A 14,170-nucleotide genomic window follows, 5' to 3' on the forward strand; every position below is an offset into this window, starting at 1 on the left:
TACTTTTTTAGGATTTTCTATGAATACCTCTTATAAATAGGATGAGTGGACTTCCCAAAAAGGGGGCTCTCTCTTTATCTAGAAAATATGTAAACACACCTCTCTAAAGAGATAAGAGGATCTGTGATCCCATACCTTCATCAGATCCAAAAAGGGTTCTAAGGTTCTTGTATTTGTCTATCATTCATCTTTATAAAATGAAAGAGGATCCGCCTCACTCGAGATTGGGTGAATCTTTTCTTTTATTTGCATTTTATTGCCATTTAATGTTATTTAATGCATCTCTCTTTATGCTATTAAATATGACCATAATCACTGCCAGCATTTATACTAAGCTATGTTTTCTATTCATATTATTCATCTTGGATCTAGAATTAATTATCCTTAACTAGGATTTACCCTTCATCTTCTTATTTAATTAATTTAACAAAAAAAGGTCTCATACTTTTTTTGGTCAAACAAATCCCTCTTGAATTGAACTTGGATATATTTTCTTATACTGCATATGGTTGTAATTCAATGCATAAAATGGTCAGACGTTCTCCTTAAACATGTTTTAAAGTAAAATTATTGAAGACTTCAATCCATAAATTTCGTAAACTATCTTCCAGTTTGACTCAAAAGTTTAACCTTGAAAGTTTTATTGCGTTCTTATAAGTGCACTAAAAGTAGTGAATTCAAAAATAAATAAAAAAAAGTAGGGAAAAACAAAGAAATTCATTAAAATAAAATTTGGTCAGAGACGCAACACAACTAGAACGAAACCTCAAAACCAGTTTGACTCTAAAAGATCTTTTTCATTTTCGCAGGGAATCTTTTTCAAAATGCTACATCTAAAGAGTGGTAAGTTTTTTCTAATGGAAAGTAGGACTAATTTCTCGAAATAAAATTTTTCTTTGTTCTAATTTGTATGGCTCTTCAGATTTTGAGAGTCAAACGAATCATTCTTTAACAAATACACGATCAAAATTAAAAAGTTTAAAATCTAAAAAAAAATATTAAATAAAACTGGGATTGATGGAGAACAGAAGATTTTTTTTTCTTTCCAATTCGTTTGTCATTTAGTTGTTTTTGAGCCGAGAGCCTTCCAGAAACAGTCCTTCTATCCATCCGGGGTAGGGGTAAGGTTTGCTTACACCCTATCTTACCCAAATCCAACTAGTGGGGGATTATCATTGGGTTGATGTTGTTGTAGTTTATTTACTTATATAGAAATAAAATTTGAATTTATTGACCTCACAAGTCACAACGCATCACAATCCCTTGCAATTTTGTTCATTATGCCTATGTATGTACTTATTCCAAAAAAAGTTAAAAAAAGATTGAACAGATAAAAGCAAACAGTAGCAAATATGACCAAATGTTGAATCCTAAGGGGCCTATAGAAATGACAAAAAATGAAACAGAACCGGCGTACAGGGATTTCGAGGTTAGTACGGTCAATTCGCGAAATTGCATTTAAGCTCACCTCCTTAATAAGTAAACTAACTTTTGAGCAGGAGTGCATAGGTCGGGTTGGTTCGGATTTTATAATTATAAAATCAAACCAATTGTATCGGTTTATTAAATCTAAAGACCAAACCAATAAAACTTGAGTTTTTCTATCTCAGTTTTTCTCGGGTTTTCTCGGTTTTTCGGGTTATTTGGGATTTTTTTCTGGTAAAATCTTCGTAGAACAAAACATATAATTTGTGTTCAAAATATTTTTTTAATCCTAGTAAGATACAACTATATAAAGTATTTTCAAGAAAATAATACAAAATATGAGATGTGTCATGACTTATCCTAAAATATTCAACAATAAAGACAATAAAATTATGTAATATAAATATTGCTAATTAAAAAGCTATAATAAAAATAAACATAATCTTAAAGTACTAAGTCATGCTAAAATAAGTAGACTAATAAGGGAGTATTAATTACATGATTAAACGCTAAAGAAAAAAAATAAAAATAGGTTATGCATTTTTATTAAATTATTGCAAAACAAAAAATAGATATTCAATACATTCCCATTCGTAGTATTGAATTGAATGTTTTTGTTGGCATTAGTATTGATTTGATTTTGGTTTGGGCTTTTGTTAGCATTATTTAATTTACTAATATTAATGGCTATAAAATTTATTGGAGCATTCAAAAGTTCTAAGTCTAACCTTGAAATAATACCTTAAAAGATAAAATTATGAAAATTTTTAAAAAATATTTATAAATTACATCACAATAAGTATATTTATATATTAAATATATCTAAAATTTCTATATATGTAATGTGAGATTAATTTGGTTTCGGTCTAAAATTTCTATATATATAATGTCGGGTTGGTTTAGTTTCGGTTTGACTTTCTTTAGTTAAAACCAAACCAAACCAATTATGGTCGGTTTTTTTCAATACCAAACCAAATCAAACCAAACCATAGTCGGGCTTTTTTTTCTCGATTTGACTCGGATTATCGGGTTGATGCGATTTGTCGGTTTCCTTCGTACACCCGTACTTCTGAGTGTTGGCACATGCCCATGTTGTCCAGCCAAAGGCCCAATGGCCTAATCCTATTCTCTTTTGGTTTCCATTTCTATTTGGAATTGGAATCAGTTTATTCCTATTTTGAATGAGTTTTGGCTTTAAGAGAAAGCACCACTCAACAACAACAACAACAACAACAACAACAACCCAGTATAATCCACTTAGTGGGGCCTGGGGAGAGTAGTGTGTACGCAGGCCTTACCCCTACCCTGGGGTAGAGAGGCTGTTTCCAAATATACCCCCGACATCCTTCCCTCCAAGAACTTCCCACCTGCTCTTGGGGAGACTCGAACTCACAACCTCTTGGTTGGAAGTGGAGGTTGCTTACCATCAGAGCAACCCCTCATGATCTATAAATAGGATAACCTTGGAGAATTATTCTATGCTCATTGATACAAGTCTTTGAAAGACTTAAGCACATAAGAGTGATTTTTGAGAGAGCTTTCGTCAAGAGAGAAGAGAGAAGAAAAATATTTGTTTTGCTGCAGATTTTTATTCCGACCAACCAACTTCAAATTACGTTTTTCGATTCGTTAATCGTTGGATCGGGCTGAAATCTTGACTGCGTGTTCGTAACATCTTGGTCTTGAATTTGAACGATGGAGATCGGATTTGGAGGCTCGTAACATCTGGTTTCGAGCCTCGAACATCAGCTTCGTTTTTGTGGATTATACTCTTTCTTCAATTGATTATTTGTTGCTCTTGTTGCTCCGTGTCACTTGTTGTGTAGCCAATTTGGAGAACTTTTGTAATTCTTTTATTGTTATAGTGAAGCTTTTTGGATCTTTGTGATCCCGTAGTTTTTACCTTCAATTTGAAGGGTTTTTCACGTTAAAATTTGGTATTCTTTATCTTCTTTATTTTCGGGTTTGCCTATTTCTCGACATAACACTGCATAAGCAAGTAATGGACTTATTATCTCTCATGCGTATTTTGGAATGCTTTTAACGATCCGCAATGCAGAGCGTTTCCGCGTTATGAAGGTAGTTGAGAAATCAATTATAAGTAATTTTTATAGTAAATACAAACCACGGAGTAAGTCATTTATTACACTATTTAGTTTGATTATTCTTATAAGTTGTTTAAGATTTAACACACCTAGTAAGAAATTATTTGATAGCATAAATTATAACGAGCATTTGACTAAGTTAGTCTTTTTTTTTTTACTTAAATGAATAACTGTGACTATATATGCCATTTAAAGTAGTAAGGTTGGAACCAATCCTAGCTAAATAAGAGTAATTTCTAAGGTTTTAAAGTGCCAAATATGTTTGCTCAACTTTAAAAAGGATGAGAAGAAGCATTTAATGGAAGAGTAAAAATCTTCTAAAGTATACGTAATTCAACTCCTTTTGATTCCAATAAACAGAAGTACGGTTACAGGCACCCCTCCTCTCACACCTCTGCACTCAGTGTCTCTCCACTTCGTTTTCTTTCCTGAACTCTAGAGCATTAAATATCATTCTAAAAACTTTCATAAGTTGTTTTCGCTCTGATTCTTCAAGTTTTCTCTAAATAGTCACACACAGAGTCACACTCTTCTCACCAGTTTCACTCTCTCGTCCTTTTGAAGGTTTCTTATCATACATACTTCTCTTCTCACTTGAATGTGAAGAGGTAACTTTTATTATCAATTTCACGCTTAATGATCGCTTCTTGTGTTTTTCATTGAACGATTATGTGGATATTTTCAGAGATATAGGTGTTTAATACGTGATCGTCTTCGAGAATCTCTGTATGTTACTGTTTGATGCATTATTGTTTGAGTGCTGATGTATTTTCACTGTTCCTGGAAGCGATTAAGCGAGGAGTTTAGTTTTCCCCTTTTAACACTGCTTTTCCTTTAACTTTCTATTGGAGTATCTCTATAATGCTGTTTTCTCGGTGTAGTTTTTGCTATTCCTTTGCCTGGTTGTAGGTGATTTTTTTTTCCTGCTGTTTGTTTCTAATTTTTAGTGCAAGCTCTTATTTAGACTAATACGAGCTTTTCCTCTTAAATTTCTGTTAATTTTTTTGTCATCCGAATCATGTCTCATTTTAGAGAAGCAAAACAATTTTTTCCTTTCGCGTTATGAAACTATTTCACTTTCAGGGTGAATTTTTTTCCAAACCTTCAGAAAGAAATGTTTTCCGCTAGATTTTGATTAGATTTCGGGTTTTGCTTTCAATTTTGGCTTTGAAATGGCAAAGTAAGGGTTTCGTAGTAGGTGCTTCTGCTCTAGTAGGAGTTATGTCTTCTGCAGCATACATTTCTGTGATTTGTAGATGCAAGTTACATCGAATTAGTCAATATCAGGTGGTTCAGTTACGTTTTGTTTTTGACTTTGTTGTTTCTGTTTTATTTGAGCAAATCGCATTTAGTTGATTCCAAAAATTTTGCTCTTATTGCGAGGCTTTTCGTATGTTCCAGTACTTGTCTAATGTACAAGATATTACTAGTGATGTTGTACTGCTGCCTCAAGGTATAGAGCTGGACATTATTGTCTAATCTACACATTGCAGTTTAGCTACAATTTGTTTCCTTTTTTTTTTTTTTTTTTGCTTAGGTATCCTGTGAAGTCATTATGGGTTGTTTGAGGTTAGATTTTTCAGTCTTGAAAGGAAGATTGTTTTTCTCAAATCTTGTGAAATATTTTGAGTTTGTCAAGCAACGGAGCAAGAAGACCAAACCATTTGAGTTAAGATTAATACAACCAGTAATAATTGCAAAATATAACTCATAAAAGTTCTAAGCATTATGACTCCATAAGCTTACGAAGACTACTCTTGTTAACTTATGTTGCAGTTGTAAAATGTAGATTTTGGCCTACCTCTTCCTTTCTTACTTTTTGCTCCCAAGTTACGTTATTATCCTTGGCACATTGTCCGTTGTTCTGTTTCTCTAGAGCTGCTCAAAATTTCTATGAACTGTGTATTTTTTTTGGCTCCATTGCTTTTTGTTTTTAATGCTATGACCTGTAAGTTTCTTTGTAGATAAAGGTTGTACTTGGAGGCCTTAACCCTCCACGGTCTTTCACTAGTTGCTGTATTTTCCTTTGCTTCAGTGATCAGTACTCTATTTCCTGTGGTTTGTGTAAGTAATAATCAACCTTCCCTTTGTTTTACAGCAAGGAAGTTCTTTCAAGAGCAGCACAATCAGCATAATCTTGAACTTAAGTTAATCTTTGCATTTATCTTTAAAAAGGGCAGCCTGGTGGACTTTGGTTGCCTTGAACAGGACTTTACATAAAATAGCTTTGAATAAATATGAAAGCGATGATTCATGCTTTACATGCGTAGCATGATACTTCAAACCCACTGCTACAGTTTGTCAACTCCAATTTTGCAATATTAAGATAGATTCCTATGTTTCACGCATCAATCATTCTTGAACTCATCCTTTTATAGAGGCTTTTTCCTTAGGTTGCTTGTAAGCTTCCATGGCTTATCATTGGTATCTAGGTCAAATAAATTATATCGATAGATTCCAGAAACTCTAGCAATAAACTTTTGATCGACAATTGAAATATTTCAGCAGAGAGTCTTATCATCCTATTAGATTTTGTCTCAGCCACATTCTTTTCCTTGGTAACAACAATTACCATGGGATTGTACTTACATATTCTCCCAATTTTCCCCCTATTAGCTCTTCCTACGCACAAAATGTTTCTCTTGGTTACTTCTTCCTTTCTGTGTTTGTTCATATGATGCACTTAACTACTGATTGGGTTTGTGATCTCAAGATAGTACATGTACTCCTTATGCCTAGATTGAGAAATTTTCTCAATCTGGATTCTGGACATCTTTGTTTACTCGTTTTGGTCATTAAAACACATAGGAATACATTGTAGAACCTCTGACATTAATTACTAGTGATGTTACTTTGTTTTTCTCTTCTACTACAAAGCACTAACATTTATGAAGTCGGCGTTATACAAAGTTTCCTAAATGCTATCACAAGTTAATGCATCATCGTGTATTTCGAATTTCACACTGATGATAAGCTTGTAATTCTTCCCAAAGCCCTTAACAGGAAGGCCACCTTTTGTGCTCATAACAAACAAGTATCTGCTATTTCATCCCTAAATGTCTTTCGTGGCATGCTTTTTAACATTCTTAATGCTCATAAAAAGTACTTGAACCTAGTATTCCGTCCTTCATGATTGCATAGAAACATTTTAACATACTTATTATATATGTGGATTTGACACTGGATTGCATCAAGTGTTTTTTTTTGTTCTCATCAATACTTTTATTCTCGAAAATAAAGAGTTAATGATAGAGGCAGAAGCGAGCTTTACTTAGTGTGTGATCTTTAGTCTTTTCTGGTAGTTGTTGAGTGCTAAGTGGTTCAGATCAAGCTGTGCAGGTTTGACAAGAATTATCATTACCAACTCTTTCAAGTCATAGACTTCAACATCATTGCTCCTCGACTGGCAGGTCATTTATGTTAAAAAAGAATGGGGGCTGGGAGAAAGACAACAACACTCGCTCTTAAGGAGAAAACCAAATCCATGTCGACAGTTAACTGTAGTGCATCAGCTAGGAATCTGAGAAAGGCCGACCTTGGAGCAGTAATTTTTGGATGCACGCATGCCACGCATAAGGAATGCCTGCAAAAACAGCTGTTTGGTTAGTTTTCTATTATCAGACTCTTGTATCGGTACTATTTTATCTGGTGAAGATTGCACAACAGTTAGATGATGTGGACATTTATTTTTTACTTGACCTTGTTAACAGGTTTACCAGAACCTCATTTCTCATATGTGAAGAAAATCAGCATGGGTTTAACACTATTCCTATTCAACTATAGTGATCGTAAGCTGCATGGCATCTTTGAGGCTGCTAGCCCTGGACAATTGAATATCAATCCATATGGGTGGACTTAGACTTCTGATGGATCAGAAAGTACAGCATATCCAGCACAGGTACAATAATTTGTCCTACTTACTTTGGTTTGCTAGTTTTTCTGGTAATTTACTAGCAAATCCAAGTTACTAACCCTGCTGTGCTCTCTTCTTTGAAAAGCTAAGAATCCGAGTGCGACAAAGATATTCTCCCTTGAGTGAAGATCAGTTTGCCTCAATCATTGGCGACAACTATTATGCGCGAGGGTTCTTTTGGTTTGAGCTGGATCGAAGCCAAACCAGAAGATTGGTTGACTTGTTTTCATCTTTGCCAACCTTAGATGAGGCTACTCGCCTGCTAAAGTCATCTATGTGGAACAATCTTTTCAAAAGCCTACCAATGACTAGACCAGTAGATGCAGTAGGCAAAATGAAAGACCGGGATTCAGAGGAAAGACCGGATCACTTGGATCACAGTGGTCGGGCAGATGCTTCCATTGGTACCATTAGGAAGCTAAATTGTGGGAATTCTGTGCTAGGAAGCACTAGTGCATCTGCACCAGTAGTTGAACCCAAGTTTTATACACAGAAGTTGTGGAGTTCATTGTTTAAATCTTCAGCTTCAGACATGGATAAGCCAGATGCAACTTCTGACATGGACAAGATAGATCCGATGCTGAACTCATCTTCAAGTCCCACTTCACCACCCCCAGATAAAAATAGAATGGATTGGGAATTATGCCTTGCATCTTCTGTTGACAAAGAAGGGCATAAGTATCAGGCGTGGGGCTTAGCGGATCATGAAGAACCTGTTGAATCTACATCGAGCTTTATCTATTCTTCACTGCAGAACGAGTCAATCTCCCCCAGTCAGCAGAGCAAGTTGTTTGAAAGGCAATACACTGAACAGGAGAGTGAGCATTCTGAAATCACTATTTCTGAGTTGAATCTTCAGCAGATGAATGAACTGAAAATTGAATGGGAGTCATTGTGTGGAGAAAGTCAGAATTCAGAACCCTCTACGGGCAATGATAATGTCGAAATGCCGGATGATGGACCAAAAAGTCTGATGGGCTTAAAGGAGGAAGGTCAAAGAGATACTTCTCAGACATTTTTAGCTGTTAACATTGGTTCTGAAGACAGAAATTCCGAAGTGCTGGAGATACCCCAACAAGTGGACCCTTCTGAACTTTTTGCCGTTGTAGATAAGGTAAATTAAATTGTTCCTTTGACCAGTCTGGTTTGCCTGAACTTTCCTCCCTTTTGCTGCTACTAATAGACTATAATGAATTATCTTTGAAGTTAATGGGAGAAGTGGAGGGATTGAAGAGGTCTAAGTTGGAACAAGACCTGAAAATCATGTCTTTGGAGCAAGAGCTGGTATGTGCATGCCACTCTCTGAGACCTAATTTTTTATTGTGCTGGTTCATTTTATGCTCAAATATGTTTTGTTCTAGAATCCTCCTTTTACCTTCTGTTTTAGCTATGAACTCTTTTGGTTGGGGATCTCCTTTTTCTTAAGTGAATAATTCTTTTGGATACTAATTTATAATTTAGTACTAAGCCTAAGAGATGTAGTATAAGATGTTCTCCTGTAGTATACTGGAAACTGTTTCCAAAGGCCATCGTTTACCCTTCTTATGCAACCCCTTTCCTATTTCATTCTCAAAACACACAAATGACTCGAAATGTTCCCCAAAAGATAATAAGAAATTTAACTCTTCTTTTAATAGTCCCCTCAGAAAAAAATAAGTCGTATGTCAAATTAGACGGTTAAAATGGCATGGAGTGTACTTCTCTCAAAAAATAATAAAAGGGGCCATGGAGTGTCATTTAGTATCTTGTAAAGGATACATATTAATCTACATGTTACCTTTTGGTTTTTAGTAATAAAATAGGGGAAAATAATTGATATGAAGAGTATTTTGGTTTACATGGAGCTTTTTTTTGTAGGATGGTTTATTCTTATACCTTGAGAAAATGGAAGTTATTTTGGCAGAGAAGAGGAGACATCGACATTAAGTTTGAATCTGAGGCAGCTTGGGCGTTGTGTCTCCATGGATGTTTGTATAGAGAATCAACTGCAATAATTTATAGGGTGTCACAGACGTTTCAGGGCTTTTGAGCTAACCAATACCATGTTAATGATGCACTAAAATCAGATACTTCTAGAGAAGGCTTCCAAATATTTTCATGGTTTACTCTAGTTATGTTATGGCTTATTTACTGAAATGTCTCCCTAATTGGTGCTTATGTCCGTAAGTTGTGAACTTTGCCTAAAATTATCTATTTGTATCTTTGTGTTGGTTCATAGTTCAGAGAGGTAGCAAACAGAACGTAAAAGTAAGAAATTTCTATGCTAATGCTAAACCTGGTATAGTGAATTGACCTTTCCCCTTGAATTATATGAGCTTTCAGTTCCTCAAATTTATGTGCTTGTTTACATTATCAGGTTCATTCCAAATTGGAGCTTCGACGGTTGATGAACATGCATAATAGATTGGAACCCGAGCCATTGTATTCCTCAACGAATTTTGAGGAATCTGTGGTCATTGTAGGAGGATATTATGGTTCTTCATGGCTTCCATCCTTGGATTCCTACTTCCCTTTTCACGATCGTGTGGAAACACTTAGCCTAATGACCTTTTCAAGGTCGCGTGCATCGTCAGTGAAATTAAATGGTGAAATTTTTGTACTTGGTGAGGTATATGGTGATGTATGGTTCAATACAGGTATAAGAATCCGGATTGTTTTTTCCACTATTTTTGTCTGTTTACAACAGAAATATGTTAACAATATTTGCTCATTTCTAGTTGAATCATACAATCCATTGAGAAATCAATGGATACAACAACCTTCCCTGAAAGAGAAGAAGGGGAGCTTAGCTGGAGCTTCTTTGAATGATAAAATTTTTGCTATTGGTGGTGGAAATGGTGCTCAATGTTTTTCAGAGGTGGAAATGTTTGATTTCAACATTGGAAATTGGATCTCTGCTCGGCCAATGATGAAAAAGGTATCATACAGTTATTTACAGCTTGTGCTGTTGTACATGAGTAATTTATGTTGGTAGCACCAAGCATGTTGATCTGTTAACTAGAAGAGTGGTTTTTTTTTCCTTGGATAAGCTAGACGCAAGTATTGATATATCCTGAAGTTTGCTCAGTTAAACTGACATGGGTTGTTTGCATCTTTTGCAGCGGTTTGCTGCTGCAGCAGCAGATATTCATGGTGCTATATATGTTGTTGGTGGTTATGATGGGAAGGCTTATCTGAAGTAAGAATCAGTAGCGTTGCTAATTTTTATCTTTTGTCTTTCAGTCTTCCTTAAGCCTCAAGTTCCCGTGATTTTCCTGTAATTCATTGTAGTCAGCCATTTGTTGCATGCGTCAAATCATATCCACTTTCTTGTGTAGCACGTCTCTATGAAGCATCTGTGCCCCCCCCCCCCTAAAGGTAAGTCCATACCTGTGTTTTTATGTATCCAGTTTTTTTAGAAACTCAGTTTATGGGTAACCCTGTCATCTTATGTAGGAAGGTGTAATTGTGTAGGTTAAATCCCTTTGTCTTTTCTGATCAAGTAAGATTTATTCTTTTTACGTTAACTAAGCTTGTTTTGTATCTATAGTAGAAGGCCGAAATAAAATTCAGAATATCAATTTTCTACATAAAACAAGTAACATCCTTACGCGTTAATAGACTAGCATTGCATTTCTCTTAGTTCCATAAGTCCGCTGTGATTACCTCAATAGTGAAGCATACATAGATTTTGGGAAAGTCATACACTCTGCTTGGTGCACATTTTTCCCCGTATGGCATTTTCAGCTCCTAGTTAGAAGGTTAACCATTCATGAGTTTTTGTTTTCCATGCTGTAATTTGAACCTATTTTGAAGAGTTATCACGTCTTAGTCTTGGAACCAACAATTACTAAGCTACTAGCATATTCACTATAAGAAGTTCCAAGTCTTAGAGACATGAAATGGACGAATTGAAATACCCTCTCCAGTTTGAATAAAACAAAGCTGAAAATTTATAAAGTGCTCATGTGGTGCATGAATTCAGGGGAGAAAATCTTGATGTTTATTGGTCTATACATATATTAGCAATTATGGAATTCTATTACACATCAAAAGTTTATGTGGTGGTTTTTTTTGAGTAACTGGATGAACTAAACGGAAAAATGTGATTGGTAATGCTTCATATTACGATTTTATTGAGTGTGGATGTATGACCATATGGTGCTCTTACCTAATAGTGCCACTTACTTTGATTTAGATTCTGTTCCGAATCAATCTGTGTCTGACTGTGATATTTTGTGCCACACTTAGTTCTGGTGAAAGATTCGACCCGAGGGAACAAACATGGGCTACATTTGGAAGCATGAAAACAAGGAGGGGATGCCACTCTTTGGTTGCCTATAATGAGAAGTTGTCAGTCCCATTTCTGTTAGACGCCTCTCTTGGGCATGTTATTTTGTCATCAAACTCTTTTACTATGTTTCATGGTCCTCAAATAATAGTTAGATGGAAGGTGATATTTAGCATGGTGATTTTGTCCCTTCTTGTGGGTTTTTTGTTTAAGGTAATGGGTGATACCAGAAATATTTGGGACGGGTAAGGGTGGTAGGATTGGGCTTGTGCCTATTAACTGATTTTCTGGGAAATCTATGCGGTATGCCCATTGGAAGCACCAGTTAACACCATATACTATTAAAATATTTATTTTATTCAGTATACCTACTTTAAAAATATATTTTACCCTGTATATTTACTTTATAAATTTATTTGACCCTATACCTACTGTATAGTAATGTTGATTATTTAGTCGGTGTTGAAGACATTTGGAATTTCATCTCTGATGATACTTTTTTAGTTAGTGATAGGAATGGTGACAATTATTTCATCTATTTTGATATTGAAAATCAGATTTTTGAGATTGACAACGACCATTCTTTTTTGAGTGAACTAGAAAGTTCTTTTCATAGTTATCGAAACTCGAGTTATCTGAATAATGGATTTAGGGGCGAATGAAATATTGTATTCTAAATTAGAATATTGTGGCATGTTTGGTTTGGACACTTGATTCCAAATTAGAATATTGTATTGTGTTTGATCTGAATATTGTATTTCAAATTAAAAAATTGTGGAATGTTTTGTTTGAATACTGGACCTCAGAAGGTCCTGATTTTATGGTTGTATATTGTTCTTGGAGATCATTATAATCGGATATATAAACTTATTCTTGCAGATATGCCTTGGGCGGTTATGATGGAGACAACATGGTCTCATTTGTTGAGATTCTTGATCCGCCATTTGGTTCATGGGTGATGGGAGAGCAGATGAGCAGTCCCAGGGGTTACTCTGGAGCAGCTGTGGTGGGAGGAAATATATGGGTAATTGGCGGAGTGAACGATCATGAGGAAGTTCTAGATACGGTATATTACTTTATTTATCACTTCGTCTTGATTTAGAATATCTATCCATTCTTTGCCTCATAAGTTGCCTGCAATTGATGGCAGATTGACTGCTTTGAAGATGGATACGGTTGGCAGATGACTAACTCAGGGTCTTTAGGGAAGAGATGTTTTTTCTCTGCCATTGTGTGACGGATTTGGCAAGAATATTTGAACATTTTGGTGCTAATTCAAATAGCTAGTGGTAATGCTGTTACCATGATGCAGGCTATGATGATATCACTGCACATATTTCTTATCTAGGACTGTAAATGATATAAGTACAATCAAACTTCTCTTTAACGAACATTCTCTATATCAAAACTTTATTATATTTGCCAAGTTTTCTTTGCAGTCGATTTTTCATGTTAAGTTATAATATATATTCTCTATAACAATACTTCACTATAGCAGTCAAAAAATGCTCGGACAAATAAAGCTATTATCGAGAAATTTAACTGCATATAGTTATATACACACTGGTGCACAAGCATGCTATGCTCATGTGTGACAGTGTGATTGTCTTTTAACTCCATGTTTGATATTCTGATATACACATTACTGCATTCTCTTTGCTAGATGCAGTCGGTTTTCGTGAAATGTAGGATGATCTTTTCATATTTCAGAAGATTCCAGCTTCGAATCATGTGCTTGAAGTGCAACACTATTAATGGTCTCTTGTCACTTTTCTTTTGTATTCATTTATTTGTATGTGTAATGTTATGCTGCGCCTTCCTGAGATTCCTTGGAAGGTCGACGTAAGACTAAACAACCGATGTCCGTGCTGTTATTATCCGCCAACTGGGGTCCCTTTCGTACGCTATACGAGACTGTTAGTGCCTTGCAGGAAAACCAATATTAAGAGCAACTGAGAGAACAGAAAAGAGAAATGAGAATGAAAGAAAGCTTGATTGCATTAATGAAAGCTATTACAGAAAGGAAACGCGATGTTGAGGGGGAGAGACACCAGTACAGAGAATTGTTTGCTTGCTAGAAAGTTTGATTGCTTGATCCCCCCTAATAATACTTAAAAAAAATAAGCTAGAGAGACATAATGGAAATACAGGAAGTAAAACTACTCTATATTTACGATGAAAATGACTTAGATTCTTACAAGGTAGAAGCAGGTTCGTTGGTAGCAATCTTGTCTTTAGCATCAGAGTCTACGCGCGTGGCGCTGTTGGCATCTGCCTGGGCGCTGACAAGGGCTATCGGTGGGGCGACATAGGCACAAACACACTTGTCACTTGGCACGGCCAAGACCACAGGGTCGTCCATTGCGCTAGGCACTAGGAGGCTTGCCAGGACGCCATGGGGCGTGTCCAAGAGGTCATGGGGCATGGCTAGAAAGCCGCCCATGACATTCTCCCCCA

At 35.7% G+C, this 14,170-nt stretch overlaps 1 protein-coding gene across 4 annotated transcripts; it reads left to right on the forward strand.

The window, feature by feature from the left end:
- The first annotated feature begins 3,837 nt into the window (after positions 1-3,837).
- LOC107794575 (uncharacterized) lies at positions 3,838-13,139 on the forward strand. 4 transcript variants are annotated; one of them, XM_075255006.1, is made up of 11 exons: positions 3,838-4,138; positions 5,629-7,132; positions 7,241-7,428; positions 7,534-8,557; positions 8,650-8,727; positions 9,800-10,079; positions 10,161-10,360; positions 10,545-10,621; positions 11,674-11,775; positions 12,593-12,779; positions 12,864-13,139. In XM_075255006.1, exons 3-11 carry the CDS (start codon positions 7,376-7,378, stop codon positions 12,948-12,950), a joined length of 2,088 nt encoding a protein of 695 aa, XP_075111107.1. In that variant the 5' UTR covers positions 3,838-4,138; positions 5,629-7,132; positions 7,241-7,375; the 3' UTR covers positions 12,951-13,139. The 4 variants fall into 4 exon arrangements, with proteins under 4 accessions (XP_075111107.1, XP_075111108.1, XP_016472557.1 ...); XM_075255007.1 differs by having other exon boundaries at positions 3,839-4,138; positions 7,529-8,557; XM_016617071.2 differs by having other exon boundaries at positions 3,839-4,138; positions 6,941-7,132; positions 7,529-8,557.
- Positions 13,140-14,170: the final 1,031 nt, after the last annotated feature.

The sequence above is a fragment of the Nicotiana tabacum genome, chromosome 6, assembly GCF_000715075.1.
Source record: "Nicotiana tabacum cultivar K326 chromosome 6, ASM71507v2, whole genome shotgun sequence".
NCBI lineage: Eukaryota > Viridiplantae > Streptophyta > Magnoliopsida > Solanales > Solanaceae > Nicotiana > Nicotiana tabacum.

Excerpts from the sequence above, each read along its gene's own strand:
- LOC107794575 (XM_075255006.1), top strand. The coding sequence starts at position 7,376 with ATGGGTGGACTTAGACTTCTGATGGATCAGAAAGTACAGCATATCCAG. Across the intron at positions 8,728-9,799 it reads TGTCTTTGGAGCAAGAGCTG|GTTCATTCCAAATTGGAGCT; the intron begins GTATGTGCATGC and ends TTACATTATCAG. Across the intron at positions 10,361-10,544 it reads CTCGGCCAATGATGAAAAAG|CGGTTTGCTGCTGCAGCAGC; the intron begins GTATCATACAGT and ends CATCTTTTGCAG.